This window comes from Psittacula echo (genome assembly GCF_963264785.1).
Source record: "Psittacula echo genome assembly, chromosome: 22".
Lineage (NCBI taxonomy): Eukaryota > Metazoa > Chordata > Aves > Psittaciformes > Psittacidae > Psittacula > Psittacula echo.
The window spans coordinates 6,248,633-6,260,990 of NC_137758.1; the positions used below are offsets into that span (position 1 = coordinate 6,248,633).

At 58.0% G+C, this 12,358-nt stretch overlaps 1 protein-coding gene across 1 annotated transcript; it reads left to right on the forward strand.

Annotated features, from left to right (window-relative positions):
- Window positions 1–2,515: 2,515 nt before the first annotated feature.
- On the forward strand, window positions 2,516–8,489 carry FGD2 (FYVE, RhoGEF and PH domain containing 2; the record flags this gene model as incomplete). The annotated part of the gene is made up of 15 exons (XM_080633187.1): window positions 2,516–2,686; window positions 3,453–3,533; window positions 4,004–4,152; window positions 4,523–4,679; window positions 4,806–4,944; window positions 5,413–5,471; window positions 5,816–5,962; window positions 6,343–6,435; window positions 6,747–6,826; window positions 6,905–6,935; window positions 7,040–7,132; window positions 7,343–7,468; window positions 7,665–7,811; window positions 8,029–8,172; window positions 8,256–8,489. Exons 1-15 carry the CDS (start codon window positions 2,531–2,533, stop codon window positions 8,487–8,489), a joined length of 1,836 nt encoding a protein of 611 aa, XP_080489313.1. The 5' UTR covers window positions 2,516–2,530.
- Between the last annotated feature and the right edge of the window lie 3,869 nt (window positions 8,490–12,358).

Genomic DNA, 12,358 nt, shown 5'->3' on the forward strand with positions numbered 1-12,358 from the left:
TCAGGCCTCCTGCGCTTGCCCCAGCCCCACTGCTGCTCTGGGCATGGTTCTGCCCAGCTTGGGGCACACCCGGTGAGGTTCTCCCAAACTGAACAAATTCCCGGTGTTTTCTCAACGTTTCTCCTACTTGTGCTGTGCTTCCTCTTTCCTTTCCCTTTTGAGGCCAGCGCAGAGACAAGCTCTCCCCCCACAGAAAGAAGGGCAGCAGATGGTCTTTGCCTTGTGCAAATCCTCATCCCAAAACAACATCCTAGGTCCCAGAAACACCTCGAGAAGAAGGGATCATCTGCACCCACCCTGCAGCCCCTTGACACCCGCTCCCAGCCGGCGCAGGCAGTGCCATGGAGGAAGAGGCTGATAACCAACAGAGGGTGCTGAACCTGGTGGCTGTGTTTGAAGAGCGCTGGTAAGGAGCCAGGGTCCTGGGTGCTGTGGGTGCATTTGGGCTCTGTGTAGCGTGGATTTTGGAAAGAAGGAACCCAGCACGGAGGTGGTTTGGAGGCTGTGGAGGAGCTGACGAGGTGATTTGCTGCTCTTTAGCACTCAGATCTGCCCCAGTGTCTTCCTCCTGTGCACAGAAGGCTGAAAACCTCAGTGGGATGTGGCTGTGCTGGAGATGTCAGTGCCTGGCTCAGGGTTAGGTTGTGCCACGTTGCCTCTGTGCTCAGCACCCTTGCATCAGCCTGGCCGGTGAATGCTTTTTCTCCTGCTTCTTGGGAAAAAGGGTTTTGATTTGCAAATGTATGGGCAAGGGCTTTCACTGGGAATTAACTGCTTGAAAGCCTGGGAGGATCCAACCTCAGGCATCAGTCTCAGACTATCCAGCTGTTTGCAGCGATGGGACTCCTTGGAAAGGGAAGAGAAAGCATCGAGTTAAAGGGAAGAGCAAGTTCCTTTTGGGCAGCACAGGAGACCCATGAAACAGCACCTTCACTGGGAGTGAAGCGAGTTGGGACCCTCAGACAGCGTGACCCAGGGTTGGAGCGAGGGGATCTGCCTTGCCCCTGGTGTGGAAGTGATTCTGAGGCTTGGGGTGAGTCATTGTTGTGGTCTGTGCCTCAGATTCCCCATCTGTTGAACCAGGAGACCAAATCCTGCCTTCCCTTGTGTCCTCTCAGAGAGCCTCGGTGAGGCCGTGTGGTTGGGCCAATGGGTTCTGCAGTAGAGGTGGTCAGGCAGAAGATTTCCTTCTGCTCCGGGAATGTCACCTCCATCTCTGCTGCCTTGTCCCCAGCTTTCTGCTCTGGATGGCTCCAAAGCAGTGGTTCTCCCCGTGGTCCCACAGCTGAAGTTTGCCCTTGTGATGTTGTGGTGTTGGAAGCATTTGTGGCATTTGATGTGCCTCCGTTTCACTGCTGCAGAGTGTTTGTTGTTCATCATGAAGCGTGAGTTGGATTTAGGGGAAATAGAAGTAACTTTGACTTTCAGGGGAAGCTGAGGAGCCTGGAAACAAGTTTTCTGGAACAGAAAATGGCTTAGGCCAGGTCAGCACAAATAGAAAGAGAGAAGTTCCCAGTTGGATCCTGGGGGTGGGGTTAGGCTGGCACAGTCTGGGAGGCACCAGGAGATGAAGCCTCCCTGTCACATGAAGGGTTATGCCATCCCCATAGACAGGAGGGGATGTGAGCATGGCTGTGGATGCACTACCGAGCTCACAGACGTGCTGATCAGTGTGAGAACAGACCCATCATCTGTTTCACAGGAATGTCTGCCCCTCAAGTCATCTGCTATCCTCAGATTTGCAGTTCTGTGTCCAGTTTCATCCCAGTTGTCCCCTCCTCCTTATCCCACTCCTGTATGCAGGCCACCAGCAAATGTCTTTCTAGTTTCTGTCCAGGGCAGTTCACCACAGGGGCCAGCTCTCAGGTGACAGACATGAACACTGTCATGTTCACAGCCTCTGCCCTGTGTGGCTTCTCCCCCTTGCCTGCTCTGGACCTGTTTTCCTTGTCTTTGCTGGAAACGGGAAGAGAGAAAACCACCAAAGAGCTACCCCTCTGCACAACCACCTACACAAGCCTCCTCTTGGCTGACACCTCTTGGCTCTTTGGCTTTTAAAGCCTCGTGCCTGAGGCTGCTACTCCCCACTTTGGCTCTGTGGTGGCAGCAGGCAGAGGGCCAGAGCTGTGCCAACACCGCAGTGGTCAGGGTTATCCTTTGGGAAAGAAATGGCTGTGGGTGGGATAAACAGCAGTTGTGTTCTTCTAGAGCAGGACAGGGCCTGATCGCATCAGCAGGAGGCACTGGAAAAGAGAGGCTGGATCCTTGGAGGATGTATGGGCTCTCAGACCCTGGTTTGGAGAGCAAAGCAGCATCAGCTGCTTTGTGTCTTATGACCTTTACTTGAGGATGGTGGCTTTAACCTGGGAGCTGGTTGGGCCACATCATGGGGGAATGGGTGAGCTGATCACACCAATTCTATCATGGCAGGGCCTGGAGGGACAAGCAGGCTCCACACATCCAGCCCACTCCTGCAAGCAGCCAGTCCCAGCAGCTTCCAGCACCTCCAGCCAGCCAGAGCCTCTCCCAGATGGATGCCCAGCACCAAGCAGAGCAAGGGAACAATGAGCAGCAGCAGCAGGGGCACCGCGGGCTCAGCTTCAAATGCCTCAGTTCCTTCCGGCACAAGATCAGAGAGGACAACTGGAGGAGGCAGCAGGATCCCGGGCTCAAACTGGGCAGCAAGGTGAGCTCCGGGGTTGGGTTGGATTGGATTGGAGCTGAGGCCTCTGCAGGCCCTCAGCAGGCCCCTGCCCTGCAAGGGCTGTGGTGTGGGGTGACAGAAGTGGCCCCTTTCCTGGTGCTTCAGGCACCAAGTCCCCATAGTCAGGTCCAAGCAGACCTTGTCTCTTCCAGCTCTGATATAACTGCACCAAGGGGGTCAGATCATAAAATCCCAGACTGGTTTGGGTTGGAAGGGACCTTAAAGCACATCCGGCTCCAACCTCCTGCCATGGGCAGGGACACCTTCCACTAGAGCAGCTTGCTCCAAGCCCTGTCCAACCTGGCCTTGAGCACTGCCAGGGATGTGCAGGGATGTGCAGGTGAGCCCAGCCAGGTCCATCTCAGGGCATCGCCAGGGCTGTGCTGCCCTTTGCTGACTGCAAGCATGTTTCTGCAGGACTTCATTCAATTCCTAGGTGCATCTGTAGGTTGATCCACCCCACGCTGCCCCACTCCTCAGGATCACTAACCCTGTATTGCTCTGGGGGAAATAGGCACAGAGAAGGGGGTGACCCAGGAGGACATGAGCCAGGCTTCTGAACAGCCACCAGGCAGCTTTGTTTTCACCCTTGTTTTCACTGCATGCTTTGTAGAGCTCCTTCCCTTGATGGGAAGGTCCAGTTTGATGCTGGACTGTGGTCTCTAAACACTGGGAAATGGAGCTGAATCCTCCAGACTGGTGGGGGTCATGTCTCTGCCCATGAGATTGATCCTTTCTCCCCATGCAGGAACCAGAGGAGAAGAAGATCGCTCTGGAGCTGCTGGAGACAGAGCAGGCGTATGTCAACCGCCTTTACCTTCTTGATCAGGTGAGCTGGGAGCAGAGGGACCCACACAGGGAAGCAAAAGCCATGCTCCCATCTGCCCCACTAGCACAGCTCGGCTGCCCCATGCTGATAAACCCCGCAGGGCCAGGGCACAGCTCCACACTCCCCAGGTTTCATGTACCCCCTCAGCAGGGCTTGGGCCCTATGGCAGTGCCCAGGCTCAGTTCAGGGTGTGCACAGACCAGGGACTGCTTAATGGAGATTTTGGGGAGAATGAAGCTATACAGATGTGAGCCACGCTGAGCTCTTGGTCTTCGTGACCAGAGAATGGGTCTGGCCCTTCGTGGCGCACCTTTGTCCCAGCAAAGCTTTCCATTCCCCACACTTCTCTCTTGGGGCTTGGGATTTCCCTCCTGCACAGTCATGCCCTTTCACTGGGTAATGTGCCACTCTCAGAGAGGAATTCTCAAGCATCTTCCTGACCCATTTGATTTACCCCTTCTTTCTTCCAGATATTCTATACAGAGCTGATGAAAGAAGCCAAAAATGGGAAGACAGTCCCAGAGGAAGTGGTGAAAATGGTCTTCTCCAACATCTCCTCCATCTACCAGTTCCACTCCAAGTTCTTCCTGCCAGAGCTGCAGAAGCGCATGGAGGAGTGGTGAGCTGCACTCAGGATACCTGGCTTGCTTTGCCAGAATGGGGGAGCAGGGACGAATTTGGGTTTCCATCAGGACCAGAGCTCAGCCTGGTTTACTCCAAATATCTTTGTGCTCTAAAGCTCTTCCTTAAAACACCAGCCCACATCAGGGTATATCTGAAAAGCGGGGGGGGGGGGGGCATGACATCTCAAGTGGTTTAAGCTGGCTGCAAGCTGGGGACCATCCCATTCTGGAAAGCATGAAGTTGTTTGGGGACACAGCAGGTCACAGCGGTTAAAACCTCTGTTCTCCACCATGCACAAGCCACTGCTTTGATTTACTCTTCACTGTCTGTCCCATTGCACTGTGGTCTCTGGTTCCTTCCTGCAGGAGCCGCAACCCACGGATCGGGGATGTGATCCAGAAGCTTGCACCATTCCTTAAGATGTATGGTGAATATGTCAAGAACTTTGACAAGGCCGTGGAGCTCGTCACTGTCTGGTCAGAGAAATCACTGCCCTTCCAGGAGCTCATTGCTGATATCCAGGTACTGGGAGACGGCAGCAGCACTCCCCAAAATCTCCTTGCAAGGGGCAGCAGCAGAGGGTAGGAGCTGCCTTGGTCTCTGTTCCTGATCACTGTTTCTGTCTCCATGCCTGGTGTCTCTCCCCAGAAGAGGAAGGTCTGTGCTAACCTAACACTGCAACACCACATGTTGGAGCCTGTGCAGAGGATCCCACGCTACGAACTCCTCCTGAAGGATTATGTCCAAAAACTACCTCCTGAGTCCCCAGACTGGGATGATGCAGAGAGTAAGGGCTCCCTCTGGCTCTTCCCACTGTGGGGAGCAGCAGGGTGGGTTTGTAGGAGAATAACACCCCCTGATGTTGTTTGTGCATGGGCATCAGGATACCTGGATTCTCTTGGATAAACCTCTTGCCCTTGGATAAACCTCTCAGTCTGACCCTTTCCTAGCAGGGAGAGAAATAAATCTGCCCTTGCAGAGTCTGTGGAGTCAGCAGGGACGGTGGGTGGTGGTTCAGGATAAGGATAGTCCCTCCAGAGCATCCCCCAGGGAGACCTGCAGTGGCCAGGGGAGTTTTCTATCCCTGCGGATACCAGCAGTTCCCACTCCTGCTGGGATGGAAGAAAGAAGCCGCTGGCTGTCCCCAGGGCCGTGCAGGCTGTGCCCAGAGGAGGGCAGCAGCCACCACACACGCGGTGGGAGGGAGAGACCCTGGACTTTTCTTTAACCTCCATCCTTTCTCTCCTGGTTACAGAGGCCCTGCAGATGATTTTTATGGTGGCCAAGCACTCAAACGCAGCTATCGCTGAGATGGTGAGTGCCTGTCCCAGCTGGAAGTGCTTTGCTGCTCATGGCACAGTGACTTGCCAGCTTCCTTCATGACCTCGTTGCTGTGCCATGCCCTGAATAGGGCAGGAGCACTGTGGGTTCAGCAGAGGAGGTTAGACCCTGCTCTTGATGCCTGACCCCATCACCCTGAGCCTGAAGAAGTCATATCTGCAACATAAGCTGTGATGTTCAAGGCTGGGAGATGCGTCTGGGGTCAAAGAGCTGTGCCATCCCTCACAGAGCTCGTCTGCTGGCCTGGGGATGGAGAGGACCAGGAGCGACAAGGTTGTGGCTGCTCAGCTCCACACAATGTCCTCTGCCTCCCTCAGGAGCGGCTGCAGAACCTCTGGGTGGTCTATCGGCGGCTGGGCCTTGAAGATGACATTGTGGATCCCTCCAATGAGCTGATCAAGGAGGGGCCAATCCAGAAGATCTCCACCCGCAACAACAGCACATCGGAGAAGTACCTGTTCCTGGTGGGAGCCGGGATGCCCAGGGGAAGGGCAGGGAGCAGATAAGTTGGGAATGGGGAGACGGGCGGCACCACCTCACTGGGGTGTTGCTGGGTCATCTCTACACAGAGGGGGTGAATTCATAGCTGGGGGGCCTTGACCTGTACAAGGCACCCTGCACAGGAGATGGTTGGGAACCTGTGGAGCCCTGAATGCTCCCAGACCAATTCACCTTTGCAGGGTGGGAGAGGGCTGGGACAGGAACAGTCACTTTTTGGGCTGGATGCTTCCCAAGGACCAGCTCAAGCCTCAGGGTGTAAACGGCTCTAGATCCCAGGGAAGCCCTCAGCTCTGAGCAGGCTGGTGCTGGGCTCCAACCAAGCCCATTCCCCCTTCCTGCCCAGTTCAACAACATGCTGCTGTACTGCGTGCCCAGAGTTATCCAGATGGGAGCTGAGTTCCAGGTCCACCTCCGCATCAACGTGGACAGCATGAAGGTCAGACAGCACCTTGTCTTTGGGCTTCTTCCCAACCCTGGGCTCCACTTTGGGGTGTAATGTGGCTTTTGCTCCATGCTTCCTTAGGAAGGAGGGAGGAGCTGGAGCCAGGGGTGGCTGTGTGGGTGAGGAGAGCTGGTTGATATGCCCAGATCCTCTGAAACAGCAGTGAAATCTGGTCCATGTAGGACCTGAGGGGCTGAAGGGCTTGTCCCAGAGGAGAGAAGTCCCTGTCCCTCACATCATGGGGGAAGGTCTCTGTGCTGGAGGTGGGTTCAGCTGCTCCACATCCTTCCTCTGGTCTCTCTCAGGTGCGGGAGCTGAACGATGCGCAGTTCCCAAACACATTCCTGGTCTCAGGAAAGCAGCGGACGCTGGAACTGCAGGCCAGGTAAGGGGAAGGGTGATGGTCCCGCAGACCCTCAGGGAGGAGGGACAGTGGCTTATGCAGCTCCCTTTTTGTACCCAGGTCTGAGGAGGAGAAGAATGCCTGGATCAAGGTACTGCTGAGTGCTGGAGGAGGTGGCACATCCCACTCATGCTGGATGCCCTGTGTGGTGGGAATCCTCTCTGACCACCCCTCCATGCCCTCCCTCCCCTCTAGGCCTTCCAAGATGCCATCGACAGGAAGGAGAAGAGGAGTGAGACCTTTAAGACAGCAGTGCATGGGCTGGAGATGGGCACCCCTGCACTGAAGGTAATCCTCCTGCTCTACCCATGCCTTACCTGCCTCCAGCACTCCCCTGCACCACACCCACTGTGCTGTGCCTCAGTTTCCCTCGATAACCGAGCTGTGGGGAGGCTGCAGATGGGGAGAAGGGCTGAGGAGGGGAAGAGGTGAGATCAGAGGGGCTGGGAGCACCAGATCATGGCTCACCAGCCCCATTGATGCAGTCTCCCACCCCAGACAGAGGAGCTGGGCCGCCGTGCTCCACGGTGGGTGCGGGACAACCTGGTGACCATGTGCATGCGCTGCAGGGAGCCCTTCAATGCCATCGTGCGCCGCAGGCACCACTGTCGAGCTTGTGGATATGTGAGTCTCCCTGTGCTCCTGTCCTCCCTCCCAGCCTGTGCACGTGGCTGCTAGGGCTGGAGCACACCACTCCTACAACTTACACTCTTTTCCCTGGGATCAGTGCTGCTCCTGCCCTTCAGGTGCTCATGGAGCTGTCCCTGGGATTCCCCTGCACTGCCCCAGTCTCACCAGTGTCCCGCTCTGGTGGCTGCAGGTGGTGTGTGCTCGCTGCTCTGACTACAGGGCCGAGCTACAGTACGATGGGAACCGCCTGAACCGTGTGTGCCAGGAGTGTTACGTGTTCCTCATGGGCCACGTGGTGCTCGAGGACTGGGAGGGGAAGCATAAAGGCATCTTGGAGGTGAGCTCTGCCCCTCTGCCCCACTTCCTCTGAGCTCTGCCACACACCCTGGTCCCTCAGTGCCGCAGCCTGGCAGCCAGGACCAGCCCTTGCCTGCCCCTGGGCTGGAGGGAGCTGTGGAGCGGGCAGGGAATTCCCTAGGAAATGGCCATCGCTCAGTGCCCTTTCTGCCTCCTGCACTGGTGTTCAGGGATGTGGTTGGGTTGTTTTTCGGCAGAAGGAAGCTGCAGAGGTTTCAGGCCAGAGTTTGCTCTGCAGTTCCCTGCAGATGCTGGACAAGAATGGCAAAGGAGGCACCCGGGGCTGGTTTGTGATCCCACGGGATGATCCCCTCGTGCTGTACATCTACGCAGCCCCCCAGGTAAGACCAGGCTCAGCTCCACCTCCAAGGGCCTTCCCGCTATGCCCATCCCCTGCCTCCCACCATGCTTCTGCTCTTGGCAGGATGTCCGAGCCCACACTTCCATCCCGCTGCTGGGATACAGGGTGAGGGACCTGCCGCAGGAGAATTCCCGGCACCTTTTCCAGCTGGTGCAGTCTGGGCAGGTCCACACCTTCCTGGCTGACACTGAGGAGCTGAAGCAGCGCTGGATGAGGGTCATGGCGCGCTGCGCCACGGGGATCACACACCCTGAGGACGAAGAGGAGGATGCAGAGTCCTGCAATGAAGCAGAATAAGGCCCAGCTCCAGGTGGGTCAAACCTCCCCATTCCCATCCTGCTCATCCTGCTATCAGGCAGATCCCAACCTCTCTGCGTTTTGGTTTTCCAGCACAAAAAGGACAAGGTGGAGGCACGTTTGTCACCGCACGGACGAGCTGCATCCTCCTTCCCCTCTCTCCGCGCTGGACAGGGACGATGGAGATACCCGAGCCCGGCTTGGCGGAGCCTCAGCCCGCTCTGCCGCCGGCTGCCGCCCGAGGGCAGCAGCGCCTCAGCCTTCCTCCCCGGCTGAGGATGGTGCAGGGGGATGCCCGGTTGTGTGAAAGCGTCTGTGGAATTGAGCCCGCTGTGATAAACCCGACCTGCAACCCCCGGTGCAGCCCAACGAGCCTTTTTGGGAGTGGATTTTCCAGAGTGTCCGGTGGGATTGTCACCGCAGCCGCACCGCCTGATCTGTGACCAGCCCTGGTCTGTCACCCTGCAGAGACCCAGCTTGTTCCTCACCCCTGCCTGGCCCAGGGGTGCTGGATTTAGGATATCCTGCTCCTGTCCTGGGATTGCAGCAGTCCCACAGCCTGATCAGCACTCCCTGATCCAGCCTGTGCTCCTGCCCATCCCAGCCTTCCCCTGTGTGCCATCCTGCCTGCCAGCACCTTCCACTCTTGTGCCTCTCTCAGTCACTCATTTCCTGGGGGGGGAATACTCTGGGCCAAGGCCAGGTCCATGCAGCTGCTGGTGCAGGGCAGTGATGCTGGGGCTCATGGGGATATCCTCCCTCCATCACCAGTCAGCAAAAGGAGCACCGCTGGTCATTCACGAAGTGCTGCAGGCTCCAGCCCCATGTATTTCCTCTCCACATCCTTTTTAGCTTCCCCAGAGATGTTGCCCAGGCAGAAGTCACCACTTGTGAGCCTGCCAGGGGCTAAATTGGGGTGTGGGAACCCCATGCAGGGAGCTGGGGTGCCCACTGACCATGTCAGCAGCAATAGCTGCCTGTGCCTGGATCCCACAGCAACCTCTGGCAGAGCTCAGGGGTGTCATGGGCTAAATGAATCCATGGGGAGCAGGAACTGAAGTGAATTGGGGCTGGATACTACAAATAGGGATAATACTTGGGGAAAGGATGAGGAGCAAAGATGAACCCCAGCCATTGCCACTCTGGGGGTGGGCACTAGGGAGCCAGGTAGAAGCTGTGAGCATCATCCTCCTTCCTCGGGCTGCTCAGCTCACCCCAGCAAAGGGCAAGCCAACCTTGGTGGCTTTATCTCCTCCAGCTTAAGAGATATCATCAAGGAAGGGGAAAAGGAGCTTGTTGGGGGGGGGAAGAGCTCTGCCAAAGCAACTGCCCCCCGGGGTGCCACCCAGCACGGGGGTTTCCAGAGACACCCCAAAACCACCCTCACCTCCCAGCACCACCTCGTGTGATGGGAAACCCCATGGGGTGCGGGGTGCTGCGGGGGGAAGGTCCCAGCAAGGGGACGCCCATGGGGCTGGAAGGTTCTGCCTCGGTGTCTCCTCTGGGGCAGGCAGGAACGAAGCAAACCCTGAGCAAGAGCAGGAGCTGCCTCAGCTCATGAATGGGCCTAAGAATAGATTTCCTGTTTACCCAGCAAGAAGTGGCTCCTGGGGCAGAGGGCACCTGGGTGCTATTTTTACCAGCTCCTGCCTGATGCATTCCCAGCCCCCAGCAGCCCTCAGGGACCAACAGAGCATCCATAGAATCGAGGAATCCCAGCCTGGTTTGTGTTGAAGGGACCTTAAAGCTCCTCCAGCTCCAACCCCTGCCACGGGCAGGGACCCCTTCCACTGGAGCAGCTTGCTCCAAGCCCCTGTGTCCAACCTGGCTTGAACACAGCCAGGGATGAGGTATCCATGTGTGCCGTAGGAAAGGGGCTGCCAGGTAAGAGGGATGGCCAAGGGATGAAGAGGATGAGGGGATACAGGTTGCTCCCACAGCCTTGGCATCACCCTATTCCCGAAGAGGGCTGGCTGAGGGGCAGCATCACTTGGGTGTCATGAGCATCCCTAGCACAGGCTCATGGGGAAGGGGAGCGATTCTTGTCGCCAGGACACGCAGCAGACACACTGATGGATCGCCTCAGTCACAGCCATGGTCAAGATCTGGCCTCTCTCCTCCGCACGCAGAAAGCGAAACCCTGTGGAGAAGTCGCTCGGTTTCCTATTCTCAAGAATGAGGAAGGCTCCGAGGCCGGTTACGGGAACCCCCTCACCGCAGCCCCCCCCTGCCACTTCTTGTAAGCACAGACCAAAATACATTGTGAAACCCACACGGCAGAGCTCAGCTGGGGCCGGGCCACCCCTCATTGAGGAAACCCAGCCTGCAGCGAGGGGAACGGCCGCCGGCGCGGAGCCTCCGCTGCCCCGTGCTCATCCCAAACCCGGCCGGGTCCCCTGCTCCCCAGGAAGGTGCTCAGCAGGTCCCAGGGCTGGTTCCCTCTTGTGCCCCCCGGCTGTGGGATCGGGACCGTGCGGAGGGTTGAAGCTGAGCAGTTTTAAGGTCCCTTCCAACCCAAACCACTCTGGGATTCTATGATATTCTCTTATTGCCAGTTGCGGGTCCCTAGAGGTGCTGTGCTCTGCTATGTGAGGTGGGGTTTCCCGCCCTACAGAGGCTGTTCTGTAGGGGATGGCACCGCTGAGCAGTATCCTGCTGTGTAATGCCTGGAGTTGGGTTGTGTGGAGCTGCGCTCAGTAGGGGCCAGGCCATTGCAGCAAGGGCTCCTCTCCCACACCCTGCCCTACAGGTGCTGTGCCATGTCCTATAGGTGCTGTACTGTGCCCTGGCTGCAGCATGTCCCGTAGGGGCTGTGCCATGTCCTATAGGTGCTGTACTGTGCCCTGGAGAGGCTGCAGCATGTCCCGTAGGGGCTGTGCCATGTCCTATAGGTGCTGTACTGTGCCCTGGAGAGGCTGTGCCCCATCGCGGCTCCGCTGGACGCTGCAGCCCCCGGTCCCTTCCTCACATGGCCCTCGCCACAGCGGCGCTGGGGCTGCCTGGCCGGAGCTGCAGCAGCACCACGGGCTCCCCCCGCAGACTGTGCAGCGCCGAGCGCTTGGAATAACCGGTAATGCCGAGGCCGAAGGCAGTGGAGCCTGTCCCGGAGCATCACGGCTCCGTGCCGGGACTGCGGGACACGGGGACCCCAAACCTCCCCTGAGCCTGGGGGCACCCCCTGGGCAGGGGGAGGTAAGGGCAGGAGATGATGCTCAATGATGCAAAATATCTGTGATGCCCCCCCCCAGAGAAAAGAGCCTTGAACAGCCTCAGGACTGGGGCACCCTCACCCTGCTCTGCACCCCAACCCCCCCCCGGAGCAATGGAAGCAGGAGGGGGACCCCGCATCCACCCAGCTGCACCCCCCTTTGCATGGCACTGCAGGATCTCGCTGTGAGGTGTCCCCAGGCTCGGGGCAGCTTTGAGGGGGGCTGCAGCCTCCACCGCCTTCGCCCGCAGGCTGCTGCAAAGGGCGCTTGGCGCTATTGAGACCCGGGTCGTGCATCTCCCGTCTGGCGAGGCGGGAGGTGATTCCCGGTGGCGCAGGAATCTGCTGTTTGCGCCTGTGTCGGAGGCGGCCGGGGGAGGGAAGGGGGGGCCTGGCAGTTGTTATCATTTGATTTTCTTTTCCTGCCTCCATCCAGGAATCTCTGCAATGTGCCGGCTGCTCCCCGCGCTGCCGTGAGTCACTGCTGCCGCTGGAACGTGACTCAGTCCTGCTGCTCCCCCGGCAGGACATGACCAGACTGCCAAAGCCTCGGAGAAGCCCCAGCGCCGTCTCCTGCCCACGCCACCGCGTGAGGATGCACCAATTCCCTCCGGAGAGCTCGGCCCCTCGATTCCCACAGGGATATCACCCCCTGCCGTGG